The sequence below is a fragment of the Bos indicus x Bos taurus genome, chromosome X, assembly GCF_003369695.1.
Source record: "Bos indicus x Bos taurus breed Angus x Brahman F1 hybrid chromosome X, Bos_hybrid_MaternalHap_v2.0, whole genome shotgun sequence".
In the NCBI taxonomy this organism is placed as follows: Eukaryota; Metazoa; Chordata; class Mammalia; order Artiodactyla; family Bovidae; genus Bos; species Bos indicus x Bos taurus.
In genome coordinates this window covers 94,532,363-94,543,877 of record NC_040105.1, presented here as the reverse complement: position 1 = coordinate 94,543,877, position 11,515 = coordinate 94,532,363, and the positions used below count along the sequence as shown (strand labels likewise).

At 40.9% G+C, this 11,515-nt stretch overlaps 1 protein-coding gene across 3 annotated transcripts; it reads right to left on the bottom strand.

Annotated features, from left to right (window-relative positions):
• Window positions 1-2,619: 2,619 nt before the first annotated feature.
• On the bottom strand, window positions 2,620-10,728 carry ARMCX3 (armadillo repeat containing X-linked 3). 3 transcript variants are annotated; one of them, XR_003509529.1, is made up of 6 exons: window positions 10,574-10,728; window positions 9,965-10,044; window positions 9,615-9,675; window positions 9,271-9,341; window positions 3,574-9,011; window positions 2,620-3,524 (listed from the first exon to the last, which is right to left on the bottom strand). XR_003509529.1 is itself a non-coding variant. In XM_027532982.1 (5 exons), exon 5 carries the CDS (start codon window positions 8,858-8,860, stop codon window positions 7,721-7,723), a length of 1,140 nt encoding a protein of 379 aa, XP_027388783.1. In that variant the 5' UTR covers window positions 8,861-9,011; window positions 9,271-9,341; window positions 9,615-9,675; window positions 9,965-10,044; window positions 10,420-10,728; the 3' UTR covers window positions 2,620-7,720. The 3 variants fall into 3 exon arrangements, 2 of the variants coding, with proteins under 2 accessions (XP_027388783.1, XP_027388782.1); XM_027532982.1 differs by having other exon boundaries at window positions 2,620-9,011; window positions 10,420-10,728; XM_027532981.1 differs by having other exon boundaries at window positions 2,620-9,011.
• Between the last annotated feature and the right edge of the window lie 787 nt (window positions 10,729-11,515).

The following is an 11,515-nucleotide window of genomic DNA, read 5'->3' as shown; positions in this document are numbered from 1 at the left end:
GCTCTACTATAACCTAGTAGGATAGAAAAAAATCAGCAGCTACTCCTAATGGATACCAACAAGAATAGAAGGGAATGACTTAAATATTGAAAGTGCTTTTTACCAACAGTTAACAGCAATCCTCATTTTAATCATTAAATGCCAGTCATTTCCACTAAAACCAAGAACAAGTCAAGATCATCCACAATCTCTATTTTCATTCAATAATATTTCTGGTGATTCAATTTCTTGCAATAAGATAAGAAAATAAACAATTAGTGTAAAATTGGGAAAAGTTAAAACCAATTTCTATTTACAATTGATATGACTGTATTTGTCTAAAACACAAGTACTATTTAAAGATCATGAAGTCAATAAGCAAGATAGAAGAGGTGGTGAGGCAAAGATAAACACACAAAAAAATCAATAGCTTTCTTCTATTCTAGCAAGTTTTTAGGAAGTATTGCACTTTTGAGACCATATGCCAACATTTTCTTATTTCTTTTGCTTAAAAGGATATATATTACTAGTGAAGAGTATCTAATATCAAACTCATTCATAGAATGTTTTAATCAATTGCTACTTCAATCGTCTCCAGTGTCAGCATGTCATTGGTACACTTTTTAAATTATATTATCTATTTGTGCACAAGTGTCTTTTACAAATTTAAATCTGTACGTCTTCCAGTTTTCTGATAAGAATATTACTTTATCTTGTAAGTGTCCTCCAAAACGTCTTAATTCATAGTGCTCAAGCCCTCTAGATCCAACAGTTCATTCCATGTTTCAAAAAGATCAGTTTCTTATCTTTGGTTCCAAGGCATATGTGACAATATGTAATAACTCTTCTGCTTGGAAGACTGAGTTAGTTGGCAGATTTTCAAATTCTCAAATACACCGATTAGCTCATTCCTTGTCATGCTTTGAGTGAAGTGTTGTCACACTCATGTAAGTCACCTGCTAGACTACCATTTACAAATTGTAGCATTTTCATAGCCCATAGTGCACTGTACTTATCCTTTGGTGTTTTAAATTTCTTCAATTTTTTCTCTATTTCATAATAGACCCATAAAGAATTAATTACTAGTATGACAACCCAATATAATTCACTCCATCTTTAATAAACAGGTTCTGTAATATAGGACTTCACCAAAAGTCTCCAGTGCATCATACCAGGAGGATAGCAGAAAGAGGAATAATGTTTCCATTTATAGAGAAGAATAACATTAGGTAGATAACCTATAACTAATGATGTCTAAAAAGGTCTGCCAAAAAGTGGATGTCATAATCAATGTCTAGGCCTGGGAAAAAGAAGTAAAATTATGTCTCTACTTCATACCACATATAAAACTATATACAAGAAGAACTAAACACACACGCAAACAGTTATTTTTAAAAGCTCAAATAAAATATTAAAAATTATTGTAAACTCTTCGGGGAGTAAAAGCTTGTCTCAGCATGCCCAGAAACTTAGAAGCCATAAAGGGAAAGGCTGAATGATATGACTACCATGAACAAAGCTGAATGAGGTAGGATATGTATGGAAATATACACATGATTTTAGGTGAAATAAAAGTTGCAGAACAGAACCATATATGGACAGTGACCTGATTTTCTGATAAAAATATGAATATGTGTTATCATTTATGTTTAAGGTGCTAGTGGTAAAGAACCCGCCTGCCAATGCAAGAGATCTGAGATGGGGGTTCATACACCGGGTCAGGAAGATCCCCTGGAGAGGGGCTTGGCAATCCACTCCAATATTCTTGCCTGGAGAATCCCATGGACAGAGAAGCCTGGTGGGCTACAGTCCATAGGGTCGCAAAGAGTCGGACACGACTGAAGCGACTTAGCACAGCATAGTACAGCACATGCATAGAACACATTAATAGCAAGTAACTGTAAAAATGGGTGAGAAGAGGGCAGTTTTATGTTTTAATTTATATTTCATCTGTTTGAGTTGTTAATAAGCATAAAGAACTTCTATGGTTTAAGAAAATATAATAAAGAAGACTAAAATAGAGTTCACTATGAAAAATAATCTCTCAGAGTGCTAACTCCGAAATCTGTCTCAGAGAGGTAGTCAAATGCCCAGGTGGATGCATAATCCTGTCCATCAATGCAGAGGCTATAATATGGTCTTCTTTCCCAGATACTAGTTTTTCCACTTTCTAAGTTAAAATAAATATATCTGGGACTTCTATTCATAATTTAAAAATAACTGAAAAGCAATTCCAGAGTGTTACTAATATCTTATTATTTCCCCAAGTAGTCATTTCCACCTAAACACATATGTGTGACCTATATTTATAGACATTCATGAATTATGACATTCATAACATAAAGGTTTAACTTTTATATCAGAAGAAAATCAATCAGAACTTAAGTAATTTTTATAAGCAACATGGTGTGATTTAATACTTTCAATTTTTGGCTATAGATTACACAGATCAGCATAACAAGAGGTGAAGATTGATGATCTTAAATACTAAGTAATTACAAAGAATTATTCTCCAAGTCAGTTTAAATGGATTTAAGATTTAGAAAATAGTTGTCTGTTTTATTTGGTCTTGCCTAGATTCCATCTTTTCTAATATCAACAAGATAATCCATTTAATTCATTTTAAATGATGGAAGACAGTAAAAATTAAAAGTTTTCTTTTATTGATCCATTTCATTATGTCAGAATTTTCATTACAGCGTATTGAAATAAAGCCACAAAATTTAGCAAGATTATAGTTAAACCACATTTTAGCAAACAGAAAACTGAAGTAGAAATGGGAAAAAACTAAAGAGGTAACAATTTGTTTTACCTTTGTTTCCAAAAAATCAGTAACACGTTATCATTACTCATAAGAAAGGTTCAGAAAAGGGAGATACTAATCAATATGTAGGAGGGAATGCATTACAAATACTACAGTTTTCTCCTGTTGTAAAATATACATTTCTCAAATCCTGTATGGAAACTAATTGATAATATATCTTAACAGTCATAAAACTACCATCAACTAATAATCCACCTCTGGCTAAGGGTCATCTGGGCAGACAAAATTTCTAATTGTGTACAGAGAGAAACATGCTCTAGCTCTTGAATACAAGTATTTGATTTCAGACACAAGTCAACCCCCATAATTGACATGGGTGCATCAGGTTCTTCTACTTTGACAGCACCAACATCTAGCTAAGTCAGCTCGCCCCAATTCCCTAAGCACTAAATAAACAACCTTCTGATGATAATGTTATTCCTGATGTACATTGATCTTAAGGACAGAATGTTCTGAGCAGCCAACACTAAAAATCTGTTCTACTTGGTAATTACATTTCTTAGAGTAACAGACTCTCATTCTTTTTTTTATTTTCAAAAGAGAAAATCCATCCAATTTAATAACATGTTATGTCCATGCACAAACTTAGAAATGTTCTAATACCCAAAGATGCTTGTACTACACTTACTCTTTCACTTTTTAAAATGTAAATGGTCAACAAGGGTCAAAGAGTTACACTTAGCCCACTGTCAGTGCTGGATCAAATTCCTTTGACATGAACCTGTTAGAATGAAGCTGTCAGTGCTGGATCAAATTCCTTTGACATGAACCTGTTAGAATGAAGCTACCCCCAGTAAGGCTTCTTTCCCACTCCCTCCCTCCTCTCAGGCTTATCCCCAAACCCAACAATGCCCAAGCCCTTAACACAAGGCCTGAGAAGGACACAGTGGAGAGGGAAAAGCATGGAGATACATATCTCTGAAAGTAAATATGTGTTATCCTGCTTGATACCACACCTCAGGGGTCAATATCCTAGTCTTCTGCACCTGGAGATGGCAGCATGATAGTTCTGGTTTAAAAGCAAGAAGAGCCACAGTTTGAACAGAGAAATCAGGAAAAAAAAATTTCAGTCTGGGATACGATGAAGAATGAATGTAAAATGTTAGCATTGAAAATAGTCATAATCATTCTTCAAAAAACCACTCTCAAGGGAATAGAGCAGAGAAATTAACCAAACAGGCATAAACACAAAATTTGCCTGAACTACATCAATTTGCTAAATCTACACTTAGAATCTCTTTTGAAATAAGGCAAGTAAAATATGAATTTAAAAATAGAAAACCAGTTTCCTGAGCTTTAAATATTATGCTTTGGGTGACAATTTGTAAGAGAACTATACTCCATCTTTGTAAAATCACCTTTGAACACATTTGCCTGGAATAGACCCACTTAAATTCCTAAAATCAGTAGATAAAAACAAAATAGCAGAATATCCTTGAGTTTCTAACTTCCTCAGTTTCCAAGAAACTGCCATCCTTTCTAAAGAAAGGACACTGGCTCCTCCCTGCCCCCATGAGCTGCCACAATCACGGCTACTATACTAGAAGGGTGCCCTTCCCAAAATGTTTGAGTGGCAACCTCTGATGTGAAAGCATCAGGACATCAGAGTGTGGCTGGGCTGGCCCTGTGTCTTCCCTGGACCAGGCAGTCACACATCTGTCTCACACAGCACTTCCCAAAGTCCGGGTGACTCAGTTTCAAATAACACCAGGTATGGGACATCAAAATTCATGCAATGCACACAGGGCTGTTCCACACTAAGACCGGTGCTTTCTCAGTTTCTGTTCAATGGTCTGAAAAGTCTTGGCATCCAGCCATACATACCCAGGGTCATCTTGTTACCACAGCAACGACAATTACCATTCTGTATCAAATGCCCACTGGTGCATGACCTGGTGTCATGGAGATGAAACGATCACCCCCAAAAGACACAGAAGCACAAAGAGACTACTGTCAACGGTCTCTCAGAGGAGGAAATAAGAGAAAAGTGTGAAGAAGGGAAAGGGAAGGAGAATGGGAAGGGGATGAGAAAAGAGAAAAGGAGGATGAGAAAAGAGACCTGCGGAGCAGATGGACACTAGTCAGGCCTGTGCCCCTGCTGCAGGGTGGCTTTTTATTACCCAAGTGCACCTCATTGCCACCCCAGGGTGAAAGGTCACTCAGCACCCCAGTCCAATGTGGCTTGATCAGAATATTTTTTAGATGTTCATGATACAGATCTGGGTGAGGGAACAAGTTTGTTCTTATTGTCTCTATTTTCTTAAGTATCTCCAATGAATACATTTTAGAAGAAAAGTAGACAAAATTTAAATCAGGTTCTGAAACTTCGCCTACAGTATCATCCAATTTGATGTACGGACTATATAGGTATACTGATAGTTAGTGTCTGGAAGGGTATCCACAGTTGGAATTTGATGCTTCTTTCCCCCAGCTGCCACAATCCCTTATCCAGTTCTTTGTGCTGCTTTCCACTCTTACACTCTGAACCTTCTCTCTGGGGATCACATCCACTCCCATGTCCTTAGTTATCATTTCTTCTCTGGTGGCCCCCAAATCTATATCTGCAGGCTGGTCTTTTCTGAGCACCAGATCAATACACTCAAATGACATTAGGGTATATCCATTTAGATGTCACACAGGTATCTCAAAGTTAATTTATTTTAAATGGATAAGGCTTTCCCTCCCAAATCTTTGTTTCCTGCCTAATAATAGAGCAATAAAAATTTTTAATTCCTTTACCCTCATTCCACCCTTAAAACTGATGTCAAAGGAGCCCCAGTATGATTCAATAGAGTCACCATACCCAACAACTTCAAGCTGATCAGTCCATGGTCCTTTTGTCTATTGTAGGCAACATTTGAGTAAGTATATGGAAGCCTGGGGCTAAAACCAGATCATAACTGAACAGAGCTTTTACCCTTTCCTGGCCTCATGTATAAAGTAGGATAACATCCCCAAACTGACCAACAATACATTGTAAGGGCAGGTGAGATCATGTCTGATACAACATCTTGAGTACGTAGTAAAAAGAAAAGCCTATTTCTTTGAGAAACTATTGTTAACAGTTGCCTTGCAGGAATGACATCACTCTACACAGTAGTCACTTAATAAATGCTAACTTTTATTGTTGTTATTATTTATTAAATGATGCTGACACATGGCAGAATGCCCCCAGCAACACAAAGGTCAACCAGAACAACTATCAACCCTGAATTCTAAGTAACTAAGTGTGCTCAATTTTCTTAATTAATTGCTATGTGCCAGAAAATTCTAAGTATTTCACATATATTACTTCATTTAATTCTTACAGTGAGCCCCATCTTTAGCACTCATCTATTATTTCAGAGAGAAAACTTCAACCCATCTTATGTTTAATGTAAATACTCAGTTCATGCTCCAATCAATCACCTGCTCCATTCCCAACACTTTCCTTTTGCAAAAACTTTTGAAAAATCAGTATTTGTTTTAGGTTAATAAGAACACATAGATGAATAAAAAGTAAAAAGGTAAAAATTACACTATCCTTCCACCCAAAGACAATCACTGTTACTATATGGATGTCTGTAATTCCAGAGTTTTTAGTGTCTACTTAAATATCTTATATTCTCAGAAAAATTGAATCCTACTAAGAAGACTCCTATCTAACCTACCTTTCTCACTTAACAGTGCATGATGAACATCATTCCCTGACAATATGGATTGAAATTGACATATTTATCTTACACCATGTGGCGTGCTGCAATTCATGGGGTCGCAAAGAGTTGGACACGACTGAGCAACTGAACTGACTGACTGATGTGAATATTCCTTAATTTATGTAACCAGTCCAGTGTGCTAAATTGTTTAAGTTGTTTTCAATTTTTACTATTTCACACAGTGCTGGGATAAACAGCCTTGTACATACAATCTTTGGCCAATGATTCAATTATTTCCTTAGGACAAAGGGATTACATATTTTAAGGCTAATGATATGTATTACCAAATGGCCCTCTGCAAACCTTGTGCCAGTGTTAAGCGAATTCCTACCACCAGGGTTTGAAAGGCCCCATTTTTGCCATACTCTCATAGACACTGCACAGTAGGTGAGAGAAGGACTTCTATATGAATTCCAATTTTTCTTTCTAGTCAAAATTATTCACTGGCTCTCAGCGTTCGGTGAGGTAATATTCAAACATTTCTCCACAAACTGGCTTCAGCCAACTTTCCAAATTTATGTACTTCCAGTCACACTTTCCACTCTAAACAGACTAGTCTCCTCACTATCACAGCAAGAGTTCCTACCTCCATGCCATTCTCACACCAGTCCCCCTTCTCTCCCATCACATGGAACTCCCTAACTACCTACCCCACTGAGGATTCATTTTAAATGAACACTTCCTCCATAAATCTGTAGCTGACTACTGTATCCTGCAGAAACCTTTGCTTTCTCTGTGCTCTGAGTGCGAATATTTAACAAAAAGTATATGCTTGAGATATTGTTTTCTTTTTGTTTGTATGTTTTTATCTCTCCAACTAGATTACAAACCGAAAGATAAGTATGGTTTCTCTCTTTCTTTTCTTCTTTCCAGCATTATCACACAACTTCATTGATGATACACAAATGCAGTCAATGCAAATGATAGGAGGGAGCTTATTTATGAGGAATTGGTTCACTGTCACTTATGCAGAAGAAATAGTAAAAATATTTCAATCTAGGCAGTGAGATAAAAAGCAACAAACATTTTCAGAACAGGTAGTGATATTCATTCATCCAGCTTAGGCCTGCAGACCAACTCAGATAAATATCAGCATTGATGATACAATATGATATTCATTGCTCAAAACTGGCAGCTGAAAGGATTCCTTTACCATATAGACAAGGTGGAGAAAAGGAAGAGTTTACAACATGTGTTGCTTCTAAACTACAAAATCAAGAACTTATTCCTGGCTCTTTGGGAACATATTCTCAGCCAGTTTGGCCACGAATTTTCCAACTTTCACTTTTACCAAAAAATCCTGATGACTTTCTAGCCCCAGAATCTTATCAGCACACACCTGAAATTCTTTTAAAAAGAAAAAAAGTGAACCTTCGCTGAATTGATTCTGAGTAGATTCATTTTCCTCCCATTTAAAATTGTCATTTATGTTCTCGAATACGACCAGAAGCTTAAGAATCACCTCTTTGTTCTCCTTCTTATTAAAGAGGGAACCCAGCGAGGATGGTACTTGGGCCCTGAGCAGTTCTCTAGTCATGGCTGGATTTTCAGCCAAATTCAAAAGGAGTTTCAAAACCTGAAATTTGGTTTCTTCATTTCCTGCTGAAAATAAACGGAAAAAGTCTGAAATGGAATTAGCAAGCATGTGCTGATACTCATTAGTAACAGTCATGTTCGTAAGCAATCTTAGACCTGCCAGTTGCACAGATGAGTTCAATCGAGAAGTGATTGTGTCATCACAGACTTGATTCATGTATATCTTAAGCCTGCGCTGATTTTCAGCATTCACACTCAAGTTATTTAGGACAATTAAAGCCTTTTCCTTAACTATGGGATCCCGAGTATTGAGAATCTTTGCAACAATTGGGAGGCCACCCAGATCACGAATAATATCTCTGTTAAATGCATAAGCAGCATTGTTACCCAGAGCAATTAAAGCTGCTTCAAGAATATAAGGCTTTTCAGACATCTCAACCAAGCAAAGAACTTTCTGCAGCTCTTGAGGGGACAAAATAGTATCATCTGAATTGGGGGAAGCCCTTTTCTGGACAGCTCGACGAGCCCGGGTGGCCCTGGCCCTCGCCCTGGCCCTAGCTCTGGTTCCAGCCTCAGTCCCAATCCGGGCCCAAGGTGGGTACCATACTACACCTTTGTTCTCACTGTTGTCATCATCATCATCAGACCAGTCATTGTACCTGGCCCCAGGACAATCCCCAACATCATCCACATCCCCAGACCCACCCTCAGCCATTTTCTCCTTGTTCTGTTTTCTTCCTCTGGTCAGTCTATAAATGCAATAGCAGGCGCCAGCCCCAATCACCAGTCCCGCAGTCACCCAGCCTACTTTCCTGGCGTAGCCCATGCAATCGTCCCTGATGGTATCAGGGACAAAGAAACAGAGTAGTCACTCAGGCTGGGGGAGGAGGGCTATGGGCCTGGCCTGGGTGCAGGCCTGTGGAGGATGATCGTCTTCAGCCACTTCAAGGCCGCGACAACTGATTCTGGAGGTGGACCTAGGGGTGGAGAAAGAAAACAGGGTTTGAGTTTCTCTTCTCCTTAAGTTGTCCTCTGCAGAGAGTTGTACAGAGGGACAAGCAAATGAATTCTTGGTAGAAAATGTAGATTGTTAACAAACTCTTTCCCCCTCATTTCACTCTCCCCAGCCCACCTCCTCCCCAAGCCTAGATAAAGGCAGTGGAGCCCATCCTCTCTGCTGGGGCCTCAGCTACCCCAAACTTGGATGTTCCCAGGGAGTGGCACCGTTGCACTAACCTCCTCCAGACAGGCAGTTTGCTCCTTCTTCCCTCCCCTGGAGGTGTGCCACGCCCAACAACCCTTGCAATCTGCAGAGAGACCAGAGCCAGTGAGAACTGAAGCTTTGATGGATTGACTGTTCCTCCATTTGTTGCTTTCCTGATTCACCTATCTAGGTTGTCAGATTTTAAAAAAACAAAAACACAACCTCTCTCTGCCATCCAAAACATGCACATGCCTGCCGCTTCCCTAGCCTGAAATGGAGAGATGTTGGAGAAACAGTAACATTGGGTGAGCCTGTCCAACCGCGGGCGATTTCCAACCCCTCCCCCATTCCAGGCAGCCCCCATGCCCAAACCGACCTCTACGGATCCGAGGAAACTTCCTCCCTCGTTTAAACTGGTGCCACCTGCTACAGCAGACCTGCAGGATGACAGATCGAAAACATGGGGACTAAGTGCTGTTGAGAGAAGAGGATTACGAACAAACTATCTGATAGGTTTCCCTTCTGTCATTCTCCCCCACCCCACCCCCCACGACACACGCGCGCGCACGCACACACATACACACACACACTGCACGCCATTTCGCCACAGTCCCAAGAGTGTGAGAAACACACTCAGACTCAGACCTAACCTAGATTATCGCTACCTCTGGTTTCTCCCCACCCCATCCTCCCACCGCCCCCGTTAGGGTCTCTAGATGGTCTTACCCTCAAATCGACCTTCACGGATCCGGGTTAATTTCCTTCCTCTTCTCTAGCCTGGTGTGGTGCCGCAACCTACGGAAAGACTGGCAACCCGGGAGAGGCTCGGATCCACAAGACACAGAGCCATGGTCAGGAAGACACAGTCACAGTAAGAAAGACGGGAAACTGCCGCGACCTAGTGCTTGGTGGACGGACCGGTCCCCAGAACAGAAAACTCTGTTCTTAATTCGGAGGCCTGGCTGTCAAAGGTTTCCCACCCCTTCGACCCCTCTCGGGGTTCTGCTGACACATCACGTTGCACCTCCCCTCCCCATGTCCAGCCTTTCCCCTCTGGCACCGTCCTGGAGGACTGGGGGCCAACACCCAGGGCACAGCTCCCTTTCCAGATTACGGCCTCGGTTCCCACCAGATTCCCACGTCCCGATCTCTGAGCTCCTTCCAAACACCCCCCTGCTCACCATTTCGCAGCATCAGAATGGGCTGCGGGCGGGACAGACGTCTTGGAAAGCTGGCGGCGAGTGGAAGAGACGACGGAGGCGCCCCAGGATCCGCGACGGTTTCCGCCCTGCACCCTCGGCCACCCCCACCTTCTGGAATGTCCCAGGCACTGACCTGCACGGATCCTGGACGATCTCCTTCTCCTCCTCCTTCTTTCCTCTGCTGCAGGCCCACTGGCCCTCGGGGCAATGGGGAGCTGATACTCAGACGGGAACAACGACCAGAACAAGAAGGACTTCTGCACACGTCAGCTCTTGGTCACGTGAGACCTACGTCATCCACCAACTCGGGTCCCCAATTTCCCCTCCCACCAGCAGTGCGGCAGAAGAGGGCCCGCCCCCCTCCCTTCCCTCCCCCATAGCAGGCCTTGTTACTCTTTTTTTCTTTCCTAATCCCATCTCCCTGTAGTGGTGTTTGCCTTCCTCTGATTACCAGAAAGGGACAGCATCTTCCCCTGGGGTTACTGGCCACTTGTACTTTTTGAAAAATTGCCTCTTCCTTCCCGGACTCCTGGGACAGTAACCTCTCCTTCCACCTCCCTGCCTCCCAGCTATAAATGTCTACCATTTCCTCTGAAATCTAGTCCCAGATCTGAAAAGAAAAAGCCACCAGAAAAGGAGACCTGGAGTGAATGCAGTTTTTTTCCTTACTTACTGTTTTATTTTTTGTTGTTGTTCTTTCAGTTCTGCCCTTTCCCACCCCCAGACTGCATTCTTTGTAGGAGGAAAAAAATGGCTGTAAAGCTATTTTCATTTGGTAAAAAAAAAAAAAAAAAAAAAAGAGTGGGAGAGTGATGTTGGGTGATGGCCTCCAAAAGTCCCACATTTTCTCACTTGTAGGGAGTGTTACACACTTCACTCAAAGCAATCTTAGTGTCTTCTGGGGCCTAGCACATAACACAATCCTGAATAAGCTCATCAGTGTGTCTGAGAATACATAAATCTTCTAACTAGGCCAGCCTTCTAAACAAGAGAGCTATAGACTTTTCACTTTCATCAGTTAGCAAGCCACAGGAGCCCTCAGAAGCCAGCTACACAGAAGGGTTGAGTAGTAATC

What these genes read in the sequence shown, in the direction of transcription:
- ARMCX3 (XM_027532982.1), bottom strand. Translation starts at nt 8,860, where the DNA reads ATGGGCTACGCCAGGAAAGTAGGCTGGGTGACTGCGGGACTGGTGATT.